This window comes from Lasioglossum baleicum, chromosome 12 (assembly GCF_051020765.1).
Source record: "Lasioglossum baleicum chromosome 12, iyLasBale1, whole genome shotgun sequence".
Classification (NCBI taxonomy): Eukaryota; Metazoa; Arthropoda; class Insecta; order Hymenoptera; family Halictidae; genus Lasioglossum; species Lasioglossum baleicum.
The window spans coordinates 9,286,380-9,308,369 of record NC_134940.1 but is presented as its reverse complement, the minus strand read 5'-3'; the positions used below and the strand labels follow the sequence as shown (position 1 = coordinate 9,308,369).

The window sequence follows — 21,990 nt, the reverse complement described above, 5'->3', positions numbered from 1 at the left end:
ATTCATTTTAAGCTTTTCAGCATTATTTTTGTTGACTGTTGTGTCACTCGTATTTGGCTGACGGAATTATTCGCGACGGTCCTTGAAAATGAACTTTTGTGCTGACGGAATCACTACACCGAAATTGCTTACCACCTACAATACATATACAAGAAGATCGATAGATCAATCTTTTTTAATGGCCTCTACGATCTCTCGAATGACAGTCAAAAATACAGTGCAGTAAGAAAACAAAGATTGTTTACAACTGATGTTTCTAAAATTGTTTACTTAAGGAGTGGCCAAATATCTGTACGTCATTATACAATGTATTACCGTCTCGCTGATAAAATCACGAGTCATTGATCACTACAGCTCTCCCAAAAATTATACAAAAGCTTACAATTTTCCTACCAGTGTTTGTATCGGGTGTGCAAAATAATTCGCAGCTCATTCCTCTTGAACTTGTTGACGATTACAATTTGGTGAATAAAAGATTTGGATATCTTGACTATTGATCGTGAATTAATTTGTACGCCTGGTATTTTATTGGAATTTCATATAACTGCATCAAATCCGAGGTTCAGTGGCCAGAGATTTACATCGAGCTGCTCCGTTTTGTACCCTATCTACATAAATTACTTGAATGGGCTTAATCTCTCGGGTGTAACGATCAAATGAGTGACGAAGCGTTTGATAGTTTCTGCTGACTGCCAGCCGATTGTTCGACAGTCTTGACACAGATTTTCTTAGTCACGGTGGAAGAATGTGGATAGAATAGTTGGTTTTCGCGCGTTCGGCATGGATGCAGCTTTGTACAGTTGTGATTCCTGCGGCAATTCTTGGTACAAAAGGTGGGTGTTTGAGTCAGGTTTAATTTTGATCGAAACTGTGCATGTGCTCGATGCTTTTGTTACGGATCCCCGGCGATAGTTCGCTCCGTCAGTGGCGCACGGTTTATCTGGGAAGTGTTTATCAAGATAGATCAGTTAATTCGACCCGCTCAATTGAAAGGTTGAATGTATTCCCACGCGAATTGTCGTTTTGCAATTATCTTCCGCATCGTTTTCATTCAGTTCGATCTATTTTCGCTGTCGGAGTGTTTGATGGGGATCAAAACAGGGCAACACACACACACAAACACACCCTGCGAAGCAGACAATCAATTGATCGACGATGGAAACTTTTCTGCATCGAGATCAATATGTATTCCAATTCAATATTCGAGAGACGGACTTATGAATGCAAAATCAATTTGTCTGGAAGCACATTGTTTTTAGCATAACTAATTGGCAGATAATGTTTCGAACAAATGTGTTCCGACATTCCCCGCCTCGTGACGTGCTTGTGACGTCCGTTTCATTGAAATGACACCGGCAAATGTTTTGGAGTACTGTTTATCCAATTCTTTATTGATCGAACTCGAATCGAGGTATTTTCACGTCACACTTTATTTTTATTATACTTCAAAGAGTGTAACAGCAACGTGGCACATCCCACAGAACACATGCTGGCTCGAAATTGAGCGAAAGTAAATATTGCCACGTGCGTACTAGTTTTCTACTTAGCAATCATTATCACCGAGTGTCGTTCCACAGGATCACGGTTCGTATCAGAGAAACGGGATACGGTGCGTAAGGACGCACGTGCCTATCTAGCAACCGGGTTCCTAGAATAGCACAGAGAACAGTCTATCAGTTCGTCACACATGCCGTGTGCACCTTGGTAGCACTTTGCACGTGCACGAACGTGCACCTATGCATTAGCGTGCTATGACTAACCGTGTGTCATGCCTTCTTCTCCTATAATCCGCCGGCGCTCATTCCTCTTCTGTTAATTGGCCCTGTGATCGTCTCATCAAAAATCGATCGTTGACCGCTCTACCCGTCAGCTGGACACGCGCCGGTCAAACGATGAATTAATGATCGCGGGGATGAAACGTGAAATTGATTACTCCAGGAAGAAATTTTTGTACGCCTATGTAGGCTAACGATGAAATAATAACGAGTAATTTATCTTCGTCGCGCGAGTCTGGCTGCAATAACAATTCCTTGGATGTACCTTCGAATGTAACTGTGGTAGTTCGATATATAATTGGCGTTTCACTTGTCTGCTTGGCATTGAACCTTCTGAACTATTGTCAGGAGCAATAAGCTGACACCTTGACCCCGTTTTTGATGCGTGATGATGAGAAATCTATTGTCTTTTTAACACGTTCATATTTTCTTTGTAATTGAATAAGATTAAGCAGCTCTTAAGTATTATCGTAGTCGAACGAATCGATTGAAAGGGGTTGATGTAATTGAATCAGGCGATAAGATTAGAGATGTTTCACCCCTAGCATATAGATAAAGGTTCAGGCGTAGGACTCGGGTACATCGTGGTACAGTTCGAAGAGAGCGACAGTTCCATAGATCAATAATTAACATAAACATCCGCTGGGACTATTTGTAACATGTACACCAGGGATTTCTATTGAAATTTCTTTGTAATACACTGTCTTATATAAAAATGTTACGATCGAAATAAATCAGAGATCCCATAGAAATTCATCGAGATAAACGTTCTGTTACATCCAAAAAGTTTAGAACAGAGAAAAAAAGCAAAACTAACGAAGTCATTCATTAAAACACGCGTTCGCAAGGGATCGCAAACGAGGCTCAGCTGCAATCGAACGCGTTCAAACAATTCGCTGGCGATTCGATCGGTGGAAATTGTGTCGGCGATTCGACTGGGCGCCGGAAAATGCACGACGGGAATAGTTTCCCTTGGCCGAATCGACGAGATAAAATAAATTGGAACAAATAGGCGGGCTGGTTGAACGCGAGTCTCGGTCGCGCTCGAGCGGACTCCATATCGGCCGGTGCTCGTTGCAGTTTGCTGCACGTGCGAGTGCTAGTGTTCTGGCGCGTTGACCAACGGTTGCACCGGTGCAATTTTCCTCGGGTTCTCTCGTCGGGTTGGCACACGAATATCTGGGCCCACTTTTTCGATTCCGGGATTAAAGTTGCCGGTCGTGTCGCGTTCGGGCCACGGTCCAAATCGCGGATAATCGCTGGATTCCCTCCTCGTCCCTCTCCGTAGTCCCTCCGTCGACGGTATTTTACGTTTTCGACGGGAAAGGAGCAACGACGGGCCAAGGTTGCCGTATTTTCGAGACCAGATCGAGTATGCAAATCGTTTACCGTCACGCTCCCCTTCCCGACCACCTCCCTCACCCCTTTGTCATCCATGGATTTATTTATACGCCCGAGTTTCGTGGCATTTACCTGGCCATTACGAAAATAGCAAATTTTATGAAAATTCAGCAAAGAATCTTTACCCTCGCCTTATTATATTGTTGCTCAATCCAATGAACAGACTTGAATCTCGAAGAGCAACATCTCGAACGGATGAAACCGTTCGAATAATTATTGATACTTAACCCTCATCTGCGAGGTGGTCTCGCGGACTCCATGGAATTTCTCGAGTCAAGGTTAATTGGACTGTATCTATCACAAATCAAATTCAACTGTTTTCTTCGATGTAAAATCTAAATTGGCTCGAATTCTTGCTTCGAAACGAAAAATAATCATTTTCTGGAATTTTCCTGAAGAAAGTCGGCAGTTTATGGGTCAAGCTGTATTCCCAAGTCGCGTTTACCTCCTAACTGGAGAAGGTAGAATCGTGATTGCGGTTGATTTCGACGTTGCGACGGAGGTTAACCGAGCATTTCAATGGATAATGAGAATCAGGATTCGATCATTGGATATCTCGAGGATGGGAAATGATTTTCTAGATGACCAGACCGGTCGGTTAGATCCGCGAACCTGTTGCCTTTCGTGTGTGCCAGTCGATGCTGTGTACAAACAGTCCTGTTAATGCCCACGTCCTGTGGTGAATAACGTGACGTATTAACACCGTGACCTCATATTACGCATTTATCCGTGTCTGGCTGCTGCCACTCTTCGTAGGGAGTCGCCGATGAGCGCAGTTGCACTGTCGAGAGTTATTTCTTCCAGATAGCGAGCGCAATTGTTCGAGAATTTTTGTCGAGACAGGGGCTCAATTTTCGAACACCTCAGACGTGTTTTCATTCTCTTCTTAATCCCACCAACGTATTTTCCGTTTCACTGTAACGATACGTTCCCAATTATTATTGCCAGCGGAATTAATTTGCTACTGAAATCAGAATTCGATTGCTACAATTTGGGTTCGCATTTGACATTTAAACTATGCATCCGGGGAAGTTAAAATTTGAATGTTCACCTTTGGACTTTAATTCGCGAGGTAATTATCAATTAAAATTAGAAATTCTCTGTTCCGCATTGAAATTCAGTGGAATGCGAGTTCGTGATTTTTGTGTTCGATGTTGAATATCGAAATATCTCGCATGAAACGTGTTCAGACACTGCGGTAACGACAGAACGGAACTTTATCAAGGTTCTCGCGGTTCGCAAGGCATGCACCGGCAACGCGTTAAATAAGAAAATAACGTAACAGCCGAGTCATTTGAGCCTCGAAATGATTCATGCTCGCTTGAAACGCGCAGCCAGCTTAAACCATACTTCCTGCTACAGTCTGGTCCACTAGATCCCTTTATGGACAATCGCTACGTTGCATAATGCATTCGGTTTGCCCGCCAGGTCCCGAGCAGATATCACGCCGAGATCTGAGATCCCATTGTATTTGCGATTTACAGACAATCGAACAGACTCTCTGCTAATTAACAAGCGAACCCGCTTCGAATCCACCGTCGTTGTGCACACTTTCTTTCGATCATGCTCGTCATACCTCCAGAACTCCATCCTCCAAAATTCAAGTCACAAGTAGTAGACGGTTATCTCCATTTGTTGGGTAATAATTCTTTAAAAATTCATACAAATATATATAATAAAATTTTATTTGGACGAAAATATGACAACCTAGCATGACAATGTTATATGACAATTACGTGGCAATTGAATTGGTTCATTATACAATAAATGATTCGTTCCTAGATTAATCCGGATTAAAAGCTAAACCCGTTAATTGGTCTATTATACAATGATTCATGCATAATCATGCTAGGTCGAAATTTTCCTCGAAATAAAATTTCAGGTAACAGAAGTGGATTTTGGATAGAAATGATACCGTGTGTTTTCGATGCGATATTTGCCTCGGGTAGATTTTTGTAAATTGAGGTACGTGTTCCGTCGCGTAGTAGACAGATAAAAAGTCAGTTTTGATGTGTACTATGGTATCACGGTCGCAATGTGGTAGAATCGTAGTATCGGGAAGGGTTAAGGTTGTGACATACGACCGTGCGATCTTCGTGGCAAGCGGTGACGGGGCGTTTGTTTTATCGAAACGAGGCGTCGACGGGCATCGACACTTTTATCGAGTCGTGGGGATTTCGTTCAGCTGTTTCCACGTTTCAGGATTCCTCGTCTCGCACATACACTCGAGGAAAACTACTCGGAATGTTTCTGCATTCTCTGATCACGTTTGGCAACGTCAGAACACGTAGAAAGTCAGACCAAGTCAAAAAGGTATCCTATCATCTTGATACAAAAATTCCATTGAAAATATAGTACAGAAATTTCTTACAATTTAACCATTTCAAATAAGCAATATTAAAATCTGTTATAAAAATAATCATTTCAAAATTTACAATCACTTACAATATTGTGAGACATCAAATGTCTGAAGGTTCTTTAATTCATTGAAATGTTTTATCAGAATCATTATATCCACGTATTGTGGGCAATTAGTTTTTTAATGTTCTGTTTATTTATTCATTTATTCGGTTACTGTAATTTTTGGTTTAATGGTTTTGCTGTTAGGTGGAATTACACGGTTGATTGGTCAAAACGTTAAAAGTCACAAGTCCACCTGACATTTCGATGAAACGTGCATTTTGAGCGTGGATGTCTAATCATCGGAAGTGCAATTCCGCCTACAGACCTGTCGCATCCTCTTTAGCGAAACCGTTTTCCGGCGTTTGTTCCTTCGACCTTTCGAGCGTTCCACGTCTGACCTATGGGAGAATCGATCGTGTCTACGAACCCGCGTTCGTCTTCTTTTGATCCTTTCGTTGCTATCTGTGTGGGGACGTGTGGGCTGAATGATTGTTTCTGCGATCGTGGAATGACTGTGTTAATGACGTCGCCGGCGCCATGATATGCACGCATATCGCGCTCCAAGTGGAGTTTATCGGAGTAGATTTTAATTGGAGTGTCGCTCTCTAGACACTCTAGACGATACGTTTTAAAACGAAATATTGGAGTTTTAACGAAACTGGAATTCGTATTCTGGTCGCTATTGCTTTTTGAATTGGCCCGTTAATGTCGGGATCTGAACTTTATCGCTGAAGTTTGAATATTAATTTGTCCGTAAATGTCTGAACTCGAATTTAATCGTCGAACTTTAAATTTAAATTCTATCGCTAAAGCTTGAATTCGAATTTGAATTTAATTCCTAAGGTTTGAATTCGAATATTCCCATTCGCGCGTAGTCTTAACTAGACCATTAACATTGGAATGTCACTTCATCCGCCAACATTTGAATGTAAGCTCGCCTGTGATAATTTAAATTTAAACTCGGTCACCAATATTTGAATTTTAAAGCGTACTCGAGCGCAATGAATGTGATTCAAAGCGTGACTCATAGATTACCATACATACTTTCAGTCGGTAATATTCGCTGACAATTTTAGTTCGGTGTAATCACCCGATCGTGCCGATTACACAATATTTCAATACAAATTACACAACTGAACATCGCCGGAGATACACACAGTCATTGCGAAAACGGGGCAGCTTGTTGAAAACGAGTCGCACGAACACGAAGTAAAAAGGTGCAGAAAGTTATCATCAGAAATGTTATTTAGCTTCAGGATTTCAAGACGCACTTTTCTAGATACCATTTCCAGATATCGGTACACTCGCCGACAGCTGGCAATCGAACGTTTCAGCTTCGAATGTCGACGATAACTCAGTTCCTCGTCGGCAATGGAAGAATCGCGATCCAACTCGATCCACGATTATCGATCAGTTTTCAAGTGACAGCGCGATAAACAGACCGAGAAACGTAAACGCGGAATATACTGCCGTTCGATCGTCGTTTGTGAACAGTGCTGGAACTTTTGTTACTTTTCTTTTATAGTCGCATCGGTTATGTTCGTCGTCGAGTCCTTGAACACGTGGGAGCGTTGAGGAAACAATAGAAAAGAGGAGAAACGATTTGCGTCAATCGAAGTTTGAAGGATGACGATGAATCTACGATTTTTGTACCATTGTTGGCTGTCGCGGCTCTTGTCAGTAAATTTTTTTATTTTCATGATGCCTTTAAGAAGTATTCTTGTAGTACTGGTCACAAAAAATATATTTCACAAAACTTTTACGATTTTTATTCGCATGATGCTTACTTGAGTATTAATCAAAAAGAATTCTAACACAAATGCAGTCCCTTAAGACAAAAATACAACTTCCCTATCTACTATTAAAAATTAACAAGATACTACTGATACTCACTTGAACACTGATAAAAATAAATTTCAGAAACGCAGTCCCTTATCGTGTTAAAGAACCTTATCTTTCCTATCATCGAAAAAATGCTATAAGTATACAGTGTGTCTCAGTATTGATGGTACATCAATGCTGGAACATCCTGTATGTATGAACCGTACAGAAAGAAAATTGCGTCTTGTACGTCGAATCATTCCCAAGAAATAGTTGCAGTTATCACTGTTGAGGTTTTCGGGTGTAAGCCGTGCCCTAATGGAATTATTTCCCCAAAGTTTCGCAACATTGCCAGCTGCGTCAGGTGATTGGACGTTGGGAAAATAATTCCGCTAGAACAGGGCATACACTTGAGGTACCTATGTAGATGGGTAGATGCGGATCGCTTGATCCAGGAGCTCTCTATCCGGTAGGTTAGAGATTGTGTCGTCGGGCGAAAAATCACGAGATCGATTGCACAGGGCGAATCGAAGTGACGGACGAAGGGGAAGTTCCGCGGACATTCAGACGTGGATGCTGTGGCCCGTGTTGGGGGATGACGGGCTGAGCCCAGCGTCGCCCCCGGCGTCGGCCAGCGTCAAGGGGGTTAACAAACTGGCGCCCCTGCTTCTCTGCGGCCCCTGCAAGCCCACCAGCCAAAGGAAGAACCAGAATTCCACGCAGTGGTACGTGCAGCAGGTAAACAACAGTTTCTCGAAAGAGATTCATCATCATCCAGTTTTGTTGCCACGTTGGAGTGCTCTTCTATACGTTTGTTTTCGCCTTTTTCCTCGTTCTCACCGTTTTTCGTTTCGGCTGACGGATGCTACGAATTTTTATCCAGGACTCGACCCTCTGTTTCGACGGATCGATCGCGACTCGACTGGATGGACCGCGATTCTGAGACGCCGAATTCCGTTCAATTTGAAGTTGCTCTTGCATTGTTTTCGATTCACGTGTTCATGTTTGAATTTGATCCACGTAATTTCGAATTCAATTTTAAAATGCTGTCGTGATTCGAGTATTTAAGATTTCAGTATTCGAAACGTGTTTGGCTCTCGGAAATCGGGTTCAGTCATTCGAGTTCATATTCCACTTTGCACGTTTATTCTTCTTTTACTTTGTTCGGTTTTCGCCGTTCGTCTCTTTGTGTTATTTGCCTGCTGTGGTGCTTTGTTTTTCGCATTGCACTCGGATGTACGAGTATGTAGTAGCCTTAGCGAATATTGTGATCTGTATTGGTTCGACATTGGTGTTTGACACGTTGCATGAAATCTTGTGTTTTCAGTGATCCGCAGCCAATCTCACGCCACTCGTTTAATACCCGTGTCTCAAAAGCGATCCGCTTAATCTGTTCCTGCGGTCTGATAGAGTTCGATGAAACCGAATCAGACACCAGAAACCTGGAGCACTATCGCGTCGAATCCCTAACTGGAAACCCGATTCCGTTTGGTTAGAAAGTGTCGAAACTGTGCAGCCTGTCCGTGCTCCTCGGTAATTGTTTCGGCGCGGTTTCGATTCCGCACGATAAATCCCCGCGAAACTTTCCTTTAAAAGAGTTGGGGAATCTTTCAGGCTCCATTCCGAGGCCTCGGAATCCTGTTCGGAGCGGGCCTTCACATGCCTTAACTTCAACTTCGTACATTTCGCCAAGACTCCAACAATCTGCCATCGCCTCTCAATCATTCACGGACTTTGTAATTTATTTGGGACATTTATGCAGTGTTCTAGAAATTATGGGGCGGCAACAATTTTGTTTTATAGTCTCACGGTAATGATCTTCCAGATGAGGTTCCAGATTTTTTATTTTGCAATTATTGGAATAATAAAAATGATTGTATAGACATGTTTAAATAAAATCAATCTTGTCATTTTTATAAGGGAAGTTTAGTGTTAATAAAATAAACTGTTGAAAGGGGTAGCAGCAAATAAATTCAACAAAATGTCTAAATTGCTTCCGAAGAATGACAAATTCAACTAAAATCCGAGTGTTGCCGCAAAAAGGGTCTATATTATGTAAGGAATTCTCGAAGATAAGACCCCAGCTCTCGAGGACAGACTCGTTATTATCCGCGATCCGTGAATGACGGCACACATGACGAGCCCGTTCGATAAATGTGTCGATGAAACGAGATTACGATGCCTCGATAAGCTATCAGTCGCAAGGCGAGCCGCTTTCGCACGCAGAATTTGTTTTAGTCGCTTCTACGAACGGTAAGTGTGTCACTCCCGTCTCTGTGCATGCTTCGGCGATCGTAATACTTTCGCACTGCATGAGAGGAAAGTGTCGCTGGTGTTTCGGCGTGACGAGCAGATCCGTCGATCCCGTGTTTACCGGCGCGACACGGTAGATCGGAGATATTATTTCCGCTTTTGAACGGCACGGTTCGATTTTTCATCGAGCCAATATTCCGACGCTTCCTATTGCGCCGATGTTCCTTCCGGTCGATTGGAGCTCGGTCAGTTGATGCTCGCTGGACATTCGTTTTTTATAGTTAATCTCGATATTTAAAAAAAAAAATGTACCTTTGGGATACGCGGGTGGTAATAATAAAAATGAATTCAATCATAGAAATTATGTCATGTGGATTATACAGACCTTCATCTAAAAAATAAGAAGAAAATTCGTCGTTGTAACTCGGATCTTTCTTGCAAGAATCAGGAAAGACATTTTTTATTATTACATAATAAAATTTCGGGTTTAAAAATATTTTATTTATGGTCTTCATGATGTTCGAACATCCGTTTGCTTCGGACGATAAAAGACTCGACGACGTTCCCATCCCACAACGCGATCTCCCTCGGTTAAATCAATATTTTCTATTAGCTTGTTATTTTTCCAACGACGTCAACTATCAGCCGCTCACCTCTGCACTGTTTCACTACATTGTTTACGCTTTTTCTGTGCTATTCCAACGTTAGGTTAAATCGAAGGAGAATTAAATTTCCGAAGGCCTTCAGAGTCACAACAAACACGTAAAAAATAGCTCGAGCCTCTGGGGAATCCAATTTTTGCGGAGTGACTCACTTTTTCGCGACGATGCGATGTAACCATGTCGAGGCACGGTTGCGATCGTGGTCGGCCACGTGGAAGTCGTTTAATCGGGTAATCAGGGTCAGAGTGTCATCGGGGCTGTGTCTTTGTCATTAAAGCCCCGGGAATGGGTAAATGAAAAATTGAAATATGGTTACGGTGACCTAATTGGTTACATCTTGTTGTAATTGTTCATTGAGTTACAGTGTTCTGCAATTGGAGTGTTCTCGTTAAATATAAAGGGATTCTCTGATTGAGGATGATGTTGAATTCTTTGTGATAGTGTGTTGTCGTTGTGATAGTAATTTGAGAAGAAAGAAGTGTTTGCCGGTGCATTCAACTCTGACAGGTCAAAAGAAACGTTCCATTGAACCACGATTGACAAAATGATTATCTCTGTTGAAACACGGGTTTATAATACTCGAGTATTTAAATTAGGTAACTACCTGATTTGATCCGTAACAGGCTGTATTAGATTAACCCATCAACTCCTATGCTCCTCGTTTGACCGACCATTTTTCCGTTCTTATGCTATTCATTAACTTGAACTGTTTTACAAAACATGTTTGCGGCGAACTGTCCCGATTCACACGAAACCATACTAATTTCCATACCTCTGGCTTACCGATAAAAAATGGCATATTTTTTAAATTGGTATATTTTATTTTCTAAAGAAAACAATGAAAGGTCAAACTCAATTTACCAACTTTTATCTTTTATCCTCGCAGATTTTCATGCTTGAGAATTACCGGGGAAAACAATTTCAAAAGCTGACCTTTCGACGCGAGCATGCCCTTTTGAAAACGCAATATTATACAATACCATTAAAAAGTTCAATCAATTTTTCCAAAATGGTACAATTACTTTTATATTCTGCTTCGATTCCGCTTCTAGCCGTGAAAGGATTAATCGACCTGAATGTTTTATTACTACGGTCTTCGACGAGCTGGCAATTTCCTGGGGAAGAGCAAAAGGTCAAACCTCGCCATTCAATTAACCAAAAAGCCCAGCTACAATTATAGTACCTTCAATTTTTAATGGCTCATTTTCCCTGGGGGTGAGCCGTCGTGATAGCCAATTGAACAGGTAGCTAATTGCTTTCGAATCCCATGCGATTCTCGTTGTCTGAAATAAATCGAGTGCTATACTTACACTAACTGCTGTACTGAGAAACCGGTCGTTTTTTCCCGGGCAATTAAAAGCGTCAGGGTGGATTCGCGGGTGGGCGAATGTGCATTCGACACCTTGTTTACCGGCACATGAGTCAGAATAGCAACCGGTGGTAGCAGTTCGTTTAATTGCTTATCTTGTAGATCGTACTTTGCGTACTCGGCTTACGGGCCCGTGTAATTATGCGTTGCCTGACCGGAAGCCGCGTCTAATAGGCTGCCTGCATAGGTCGTGCAGCCGAAGAAAATTCCTTTGTTCTCGGCAGTCGGACAAGCCGACCGCGAGACACATATACCCGACCAGCGTTGTTTACAAAACAACTTGTAAATCGTTTATCGAAAGTTTCCTCGGACAAGATTCGTTTCGCAACTGCCGGGAGGATCGCGCGGGCGCATGCATCCGTGCAATTTGAGTTTCAGCGCGCGGCAATTAATTTATTCGTAATTACAGGAACTTTTCTACCAGCTCCTTCTTACCTCGGTGATCGCAATTATCTCTTAAGACTGTGATGAGACCCGCTGATGAGACGTTCGGGATTACCGAAACATCTTAGCTGCCTAAGTTCTGGTTGTTAGCTTTAATGACACTCCATCAGGACTCAGCCGCAGGAAAATGGCCTAACCGGCGTTAGGCGAGTGTGCTCTTGCGTATCAAGCGTCCAGTATATTTTTTTATAACGTCCAATGATTTATTCTGAAAAGATTGTATTAGGAGGACCGGAAAGTAATGTCGTTTTTGCGCAAGTCAACATTTCACTGATAATAACAGCTAACTTTGTACACCTACGTTGTTCAGTACATGGCTGCAGGTTGAGGAGTATAGTTAGTACTGTTTTGTACAAAAGTATTGTCTTTTTAGAGGTTATATGCGAAATAACCGATTCAAATCCAGAAGAGTTGCACATTCGGCATTGTATGCTATTTGCAAAAACGACTGAAACAAGATCAAAGAGTTAGGTTGGGAAGTGTTACCACACCCACCTTACTCACCCGATGTTGCACCTTCTGATTATCATTTTTTCAAGTCAATGCAGCATTTTTTAAGTGGAAAAAATTCCGAAATGTAAAAGAGCTAAAAACCGGACTTTCTAAATTTTTTGATCAAACACCATCTATATTCTGCCGATCAGGGGAGGGGGGGAATTGAAAAGTTACTTACTAGATAGCAGAAAGTCATTGATAAGGATGGTGACTATTTCACTGATTTACTACTTTAATTTTACGAAAAAAATACGACACTACTTTCCGGTCCCCCTAATATTTGGGAGTGTTCATGTTTGTCTTCATATTAAAATTCACGGGGGATTTGAGACCCCTATGAAAGTTAATAATTATTCTTGCCAGTCGGGCGACTTACAAAGCGTTCTCTGGGCTCGCTGAGAGAATAGGTTGAAGGCTCTGAATCGTTGACCCTGACTTGGCTTCGGAGAGTTTCGGCAGCGTTAACACGTTTGGAGTATTGTGCCCTTCTCCTTTCGGCGTGTCTGTGAGCGGTTCGGGTCTCCACGTGAGTGGCTTTTGTCCTCGGCATCAACAAAGCTCCGTTTTGTCACCCTTCGTTCTTTGAACTTCCGGCGTGTCTCTCTCTCTCTTTCGCCGTCTCTCGGTGACCACGCGACTCTTTCACGCTTGTCACAGCCTCCGACCCCCACCTTCCAGACTCGATTCAATCCGATTCGATGATTGCTGGTACGTATTACACCGAGACCGAAAGTTCCTTTGAACCTCTCCTTGCGGTCGAGTGTGAATCACTTGTCTTCGAGTAGCTTGTTCTGTCGTTGAATGGGAGAACAGCCACAGCATATCAACGTAGACGCTCTCTATTCATGGTTCGTCCAATGACGATTGCTATACAGGCGGTTTCAAACACAGATATATGAGCCGTTTATTTTGAAAGTGACCGAAGTCCATTTTCGAGAAAAATCAAGTCAGCAATTTTAATATTTACATTTCTACGTTATCTTTTCACTCTGAAGCAAATTGTAACTGATATATTTAAAATCACAAAGATTTTGTAGAAAGGAAATTAGGTGGTTAATAGAATGATAAAAATTTTTATTTTGAAAGTGGCCTAAGTCCATTTGTCAGTGAAAAGCATATTATAGGTTACAGTGGCATGTGTGCAGGACAGAATAGAAATATTAAAGTAGCTTTAACGTGGCTAAAAATTGTCCAAACTGTTGAACATAATGTGGAAATCATTGACCATAAATTCTTAGTATCAGGACATTCCTTTTTACCGAATGACAGAGATTATGGCGCCGTAGAAATGTCACTAGAGAAAAATACTTTACTGTTTGTCCCCCAAGATTATTATAATGTTATCAAGAAGTGCCGGAAAGGTAATAACTTTATTTTAAATGAAATGAGACAAGAGGATTTCATATCCATAAGATTTTTGGAGGATGCAATTTTTAAAAGGGTAAAGAATTCTAACGGAGAAACAATAAATTGGTTAAAAATATGCTGGATGCGTGGTTTGGGAAACGAACCATACAAAATTTTCTATTAGATACCAATGAATGAGAGTGCAGAGTTTAAAATACTGAATTTAAAACCACGTAAGGGTAGACCAAGAAAATTCGAAAATATTCTATTAAAACTACTTTATAAAAATATAAGACAAATTACAACAGCGAAATACAAGGATATGATGGACTCACTACGATTGTATACGGAGCACCATGACTTCTTCAAATCCCTCCCGCATACATAAAATGTAAATAAGGAGTAAATTGTTATGTAATTTATATAGTTAGAAGATTTCCTGAATTGCATAAATGGTGGTTTTCAAGTTTTGTAATGAAATATAAAATAAATGGAATATTGTTTGATTATTGATTATTGTTGAAGCATTTTAAATTTTTATCGAATGGGCTTGGGCTGTTTCAAATTTTATGACAAATCTAGTTGTTAATTTTGAATGTGGCTTAAGTCCATTCTTGGTAAGAAGCCCCAAATTATTCACTTAATAATTGCTATTATTTTAATAGGAATTGCAAATTTACATAACTTTCTTAGATACACTTAAGGAGTGTGATACATTGGTATCATACGCGTGTATTTTTAATTTCATTGAAACGTAAACTCTTAAACATCTCAATTTAAACCTAAATTGACTTAGGCCACTTTCAAAATATACGGCTCATATACTGTTCCTAAAATTTTTTATTAGCACATGTTTGATGATTAAATTTGATGTACAGGTCGATTATACACTGTTCTTCAATTTTAATGTTCCTTAATGTACAAGTCGATTATCAATTATATTTCTATTTTCCAGAATGAAATATCTCGTAAACACAGGATAATCAAACGGGAACAAGAACGCTGCACGAACAGCAACCTTGTAGCTCTAAATAAACAGTAGCAGCATACATAACTTTAATACACTGCGTCCACAGCAATTATAAAATAACGACTTCGAAGAAATCGCATCACGCGCTACACACTCGGATAAACATCAGTGCAGATTCCAACAACAACATCAAAGAGTACATTCAATGTGCATACATATAGATTAACATCCGCGTTAAAAGTTGCATTATCCGCAATACTCCATCGAAACCGTCTCGAGGCCACAAAAATATTTTCTGGGACGCATAAAGGACCGAGATACACAAACGACAGAAACGAACGGTTCCCAGATGAAAAATGTAATTTCGTAGCCCTCGGGTTGTACCCTATAATGCTATCTAAACTGTACGGTCAAGAAAGTGCTGACGATTAGATCACCGCGCGATTTATCTAACAAGCTTCGGAAAATTGTTGCCCCGAGCGTTGCGAAACTGTGTAGCAGTTTAGCGGAATGGCTGCTATCTGGTCGTCGACGAAGCTCTCTATCGTTTCTCTTTGCTGCACGCAGGTTTTCCGATACCTCCAGCCAATAATTACAGATCTGATTTTCATAGTAAACGTTGCTCCTCGAGGCTGATCGTGATTCACTTCCTATACCTCGCGTTTCTGCAGAATCGTCTGTAAACATTTCGATCGAGGAACGAGGAAGTGTGTAGACACATTTTTAGACTTTTTATGTGTTGCTTCGTGCGCTCAGAATTTTACGTGTTGTGCATTTAATGTGAATTATTCAATGAAATTGAATTATTCGATGTATGAACTCAACCCTAACGCTAAATTGTTAAACGAGCGAGAATGAGCTGTCGGTGACGATATTTGAACATAGCCGCGCGACTAAAATAAATTGATTGTGCGGAAGAGCCGGCAGAAAATCGGACTTTCTTTCGTTTGCAATTGGAGGAAAGAACCCGGGACCGGCATACAAATTTCAGCCGCAATCAGAGTCACGATTGCTAGCGGAACCATGTTCCCGGAATCTAATTCGAGAAATCGATGGTCGACGTCGCGATGCACAGCCAGTTTCGCCGTGTGTCTGGGTTCACGGTTGGAATATTCCAACGCGGGTTTCTCCCGGATCGAATGGCGGTTCGAGAGTGAGGTTCACGACGTTCACGAACAAGTGCACCGGTCGTTGGTTGATAGTCGGATGTATTTCCATGTCTATCGATCGACCGAGGCTCCCCTGTAATCCGGTGTTAAGCTTTTTATAGGCTGACGCGGAGTGATAGAGGCGATGTCAGTTTGTACACACGTCGGTTTCGGTACCCTTCTTAGTATCGACGGATCACTACGCCTTCGCGACGAGGCTAAACGGGGCTAAACGAGGATTTCCTCGGATAGGTTTCGTGAAATCGAAGGATAGTCGCTGGATCAACAAACGTAATACACGGTCGACGCAACGGTAACCTAATAAACCCGTGGCTCTGCGAGCTTGCAAGCCTTGCATCGCATTTTCCAACCCACCTACGATCCTCAGATGTACAGTCGGTCTCATAATTGATGGATAGCACACGCCCATTAACCCTCCGTGGACAACCAGGGTCGTGTATGTCCGGAGCGAAATTTTACTCCAGAACTTATTTTCTCCCCATTGATCATTTAAACATTTGACGCGTGAGTATGACTTTAAATAGGGAAGCATATCGAATGAATTTATCACATGTGGCAGCGAATGTGCTAATTCGAAATTAAAGATTTTATAGTATGTCAAATGGAAAACGTATGAATATTCACCCGAGGAGTGTGTTACGAGTTAATGATTGCATTGGAGAAATATAAAACATAAAGTGAATTGCCACTATCTGTAGGTCGGTGAGTCATAGTTTCAAAGTTGAGAGTCGTGATTCGTTCCCAGAACAGTATTTTTTTCATAAAGAAGATCGATATGAGGAAAATATGACACATACGATCTAACTTGCAACAGGATTAAATATTTCGATAGAGATCTATCAGCAGCTTTGTAGGTCACAGTTTCATGTGAAATCTTGATCTGCGTTTATAATTGACGTTTTCTAATCAAGAAATCTAAATGGACTTGAATTGAGCGGATCTCATAATTCTGTCCAATTTACGGAATCAGTTAGGGTGAGCTGGGGCGAGCCAGTTATGCGAGCCACTATAGAAGCAAGTTAGCAAAGCTGTTCCGAAGTTAGACCAAAGTTTGCTAATACACTCCTGCGGAAATACAAGGAAAACATGCACATAAAGTCGTTGGTTATTTTTGTGTGTAATTGATTCATATTTGCGTTTCCAATTGCAGAGAAATTGTGAAACTACATTCTCAGATATTTTTACAACATAGAAGTGTCGAAGAATAGGATTATCCTTGTTTTTCTTTCTCTTTGTAAATGGATTTGTGCTTATTTAGCCGGGATAAATAAATTGGCTTCACTGCGGATTAGCACAGCTATTTTTTTCCCGGATTGGTGTTAATCGAATTGTTTCTTTTTCTGCTTTCTTAATCAAACGGCCGCTTATTCGATCTTTTCATCTTCAACCGTATTATTCCTCTCTGTACTTAAAATTAGATCCAGAAGAATAATAAATAGTCCATTCTCTGTGCGCATTCGTTCTCTGCTGGATATGCATGATCACTGGTTGTTTGCCGGGGAGTTATAGTTACCATTGACCTTCTTTACGCAAATGGGTTTCCTTGAAGCGTTTCTTGCATCGCATATAAAAGAAAATTACAATTATTGTAACATTACGTTTGTCGTACATGTTCACATTGCATCGTGTTTAATACCCTTGAGCTCCGTAAGGGTAGTTATAAACTTCTGGCATTATCGAACTTTATTACCGAGCAACCATTGTCATATTCACGTAGCGGACAGCTTAGGAAGTTCACAAGTCACCAGTGACATTACCGAGTATCGCAAAGCGTTGGTCACTTTACATACAAATTATGTGATTTTCACATTAAAAATTGGAAAAAATTAAAACAAGATCTCCATCTATCCGATGGACCGCTTACAATAGTTACAATGCTAAATAATTCGTTAAATCGTTTCCTAAATCAACCAACAGGTCTTCGCTGACCGATTCTGCGCAACCGCCCAAAATCGCTGATTTAATCCTGATTTACGGAATCGCGCCGGTGAATGGAAAGTTAGCAAGTGTCGAGGGATTCGCTGGATTTTTATTCACCCAGAGAGGCCTCCGGGGAACAATGGCGAGTTGACGTGCTCCTCGGAGCCGTCTCCAAGGACGAGGGAGTACGAGGACCTTAGGTCACGCTCGGGTTCTCTCTGCGAGCCTCTAATTGCCGGTTCGTTCCGGAGCGTAAGCCGCCTTTTTTCACAGAGTGCGGAGTTTACCCACTTGTACAGTCTCTCGAGCCTCCATCCGCGAGCCGTGCGGCCCCGCGATCGTTGAAAAACGCGGCTAGTTTTCCGCGGCGAATGTTGTTTCAGGTTTCTGTTACGATCCTTATAAACATCCGTAACGACCGTGCATTCTGCCCGTCGAATTGCACCTGGCTCTCGCGCCGCGGATACCTTCTCTCGCCGCTATCCGAACGCCTGCGCTCCGAAAAAACGAAAGAGAGAGTGCCGTAGGATGTTACAGGCTTGGCCAGTGCCGGACCGTGGCCCCTAGAGACCCTGGACACTTCGAAGATTTCGGGGTTCCATCGCTTCGGCGCAATGTCTCATTTCTAGCGGATTTTATGCGGTTAGAATTTCTGTACACTTCCGCTACTGTATTGTACGATAATTGCAAATAACAGTTTTCTTTAACTCGATTAGAACACTTGGATTACCTAGTCTCAAATAGTGTACTTAATGGTATTCTAGAAAAGTTATACAGAATTTTAGAAATATCCTAGTGCGATGACTAGATTGCGGATCTTTATGCAACATAAAAAATATTCGCATTGATTGCAGAACACTGGAGCCGAATAAAAATTGTATTCTTCTTTAAATTTTCCTATTAAGCTGAAACTAATACCTGGATGTCTTCAAATATTTTTAACGTGTCCACTGCTTTAAATTGTACGCGCCCATTTTTTTTGCCATAAACGCGTAAAATCCGCAGTCTAATGATGACTTTTGAGACCATTGAAATATTTGGAAGAGGGAGTGGAAATCTGCTGCGTGCAGCATCGCTATCATCGCAGATCGGGCCGGGCCATTTACCAGGACAGGACATTTATCGGGCAGCTCGGAGTATCGCGGCGAGATTAGCTAACTATCATCGTCTCAGCGAGCATATAGACCGCGACGAGTCTGGGGTAAAATTAGAAACGCTGGCAGCGCCGATTATGTCCTCAAAAATCGGTCCATGGGAATAAATTCGAGGGGCCTGCCCGAGGGAACGGGGTACCGCTAAAAATAGTGTTACCACTTGGACACACTTCTCTCTGCTTTTATTTCGACCGCTAAAAACGCCGTCGCAGACTTATCTCCGGATAAGTTACCTGCGCTGTTAAGCTACGTCCACACTGAAGACCTCTTGTTGCCTTCTTTCAAGATACACCTCAACTAAAACTTGCTCGACGCTGTCACGGTGTGGAGGTAGCTGCAGCAACGCTGCCGACGAGGATCATAATGTCCCCCTGAGTACCATCGTCGGATTCCAGGCGACCCGGTCCCGTTCTAAAATCGACGCGGCGGAGAGAAAGAAAAGACGGTGCGAGAGCGAAGAAACGCCTCGCGTAATTGTCGACGGCTATTGTCTCCGGCATGCAACATTTGCCAGAGTGCAACGACAGTGCAACAGCTGCGCACAATGCACCAAGCTCCTATCCGCGATCGATGGGACCGCGAGAGACCGAGGGCTTTTGTGCGAGGATAATCATCATCGCCGCGAACCACCAATCCGCCCCGCGAATTTACATTGTACGCGCGCGCGGCAACAATGTTGCGAACCCGCGATATCAGCCGACAATTCGCGTGCTGGCAACCGGACGGTAAACTTGTTAGACGCGGAGTTCTCGGCGACGAATTAACCCCTTTACCTTCATTTTCGTGCACTGGGTCGAGTTCACACAAATGTAGCTCGACCCTCTGCTATTGTGATTTTCCTTGTTGGGACGTTAATAAAGTAAATGTTCATTTCTTCATTTCGTCTATGCGTGAATTGAATGTAATGAATGTTTCTTCTACGTTAGATCAATAAGACGAATTTCTTCCATGTTACAAAAAATGCAATTCATTAAAATTCTCAAAACAAGATGAAAGTAGATAATTTACGAACGTCATTGTATGAGTAGCAGTTCACACTCTCGTTTCCATACGCTCGGAAACAACACACAGTTAATTGTAAGAAAATAGTTTTTGCAGACAAGTCTGCATTCGCTCATTAAGTTGCTTGCGCACATGTTATTAGACATTTGTGCGTTCTCTTGTTGCAAGTATGGTATCTGGAGCGTGGATCATTAGCGATTCCCTCTGTTGCTTCTGAATATTTAATTGTCGATGGAGGAATCGGAGAAACCCATTTAAACACAAAGATCCTCTCGTCAATCTAAAATTAAACAGCTCTAACCGAGACCTCACAGCCCACTTAAGGGTTAGACTCACGACTATCATAACTCAGAAACTTCCTCAAGGAAGTCTGCAGTAAAAACATGAATTGCATCGTATTAAAATTATATTCCCTGCGCAACCATAAAACAAACTAACCACACAGTAAACAGAAATAAAATACAATTAAAATCTGTACTCGCCCTCGAAGACTTTCCAGCGCCATAAAAACACAAGGATCGCCTATGAAAGGGTTTCTAGACATGAGAAAATATTATTTCATGCACTGCTGCACCGTTTTACACACCCTCATACTTTGCGAGGCTTCTCGCAAAAGGAAGTTTAGCGAATCGCGAGCGGTCACGGGTTCGTAATTAAAGCAGCTCGATCGTCAATTAAAGATCTAAGATCAGGCACGGGTATCTGGTTCGCATACGGGGATAAGGATCTATCCTCCCCGTTGCTCCCGCAAGAGTGTTTATCGTTCCAGAGTGATATTACCGGGCGCCGGAAACGAGCCGTGCAAGCCGGCCGTGTTTATTTGTCGTGAAATCTATTCGCGTGCGCGCGAACCAGAGCTTCTAGACGCTTTTGTGCATCTCCTTTTGTACCCTCTCCGTACTCTCTCGCCCCCTTTTCTCCGTGCCCGTGGAAACGAGGATCGGCGCCGAGTTTTCTCGTTTTCGCGGAGCGTTGAAAAGGGAGACGTCGAACGCGCGCGCTTAGAAACGCTTGAAAATGCTCGAGGAAGCCACGCGCGCCCTGCTTGAAACTGTGAGTGCACTTTCCGAAACAGTTCGAGTGTCGTATAGTTACGGGAAGCTTTATCCGACGACATGACAGCGTGCACATCGCGCGCCGCAATCCTTGGGATTTTCTGGATTTGCAGAGACACGCACACGTTCTTTGTTACGTACAGTAATGCCTCGATATATGTGAACACTTCGGGACAGAAATGTCGCTTGTGTACAGATACTGTTTCTATATGTATTGCTAGAAGGTAGAACACGATAGGGAGTAAACGAAACATCGGTGAGATGATACAAAACGAAAAAGTCTTCTCTTTCTTGATTTTTATGAAACGTTCACCGAGATATTCGTGATATTTTTCTGATTATCGGAATCAGTGGAACATGTTGAATTTTTGTTGCACGACTATTTACTGATTTGTCCAAAGTATCTCCTGTAGATTTGATTAGGAACCACAACAGGTGCCTCAGAGTATTTTTAGACTTTTCAAAGCAGTATGAAATTGATTAGTGAGAAAATGATATTGCCGAAGGATGAGCACCTCGCGTCGATGATCGAGCGTGCAACGTGGCGAATGAGAAAGAGACACCGAACGATGAGAGAACGATCGGGACGATAGCTCGAGCGAAGTTTCTAGGAGGCCTATGCGGGAAGATAAAGCGTTCCATCCGGCTAATCGCGATTCAAGCCGTGAAATGGACGGCCGAGGTCAATTCCGAGCCGGGAGTCAATTATTTCAATAAATCTGCCGAGTGCACGGCGTCCATTGATTAGCT

General features: G+C 42.2%; 1 protein-coding gene across 10 annotated transcripts in view; it reads left to right on the top strand.

Annotated features, from left to right (window-relative positions):
- Positions 1-21,990, top strand: part of Rgl (Ral guanine nucleotide dissociation stimulator-like) — a 47,032-nt gene that overhangs the window by 18,823 nt on the left and 6,219 nt on the right. For 3 of the 10 annotated variants that reach the window (XM_076434505.1, XM_076434506.1, XM_076434501.1), the window contains exon 2: positions 7,922-8,138. The exons of 1 other annotated variant lie outside the window; for it this stretch is intronic. In XM_076434505.1, the coding sequence (XP_076290620.1) occupies positions 7,922-8,138 (217 nt within the window). Of the gene's footprint in view, positions 1-13; positions 7,256-7,873; positions 8,139-8,912; positions 21,239-21,990 lie in introns of those variants that run through there. 6 more of the 10 variants (XM_076434503.1, XM_076434507.1, XM_076434498.1 and 3 more) reach the window with 4 other exon arrangements.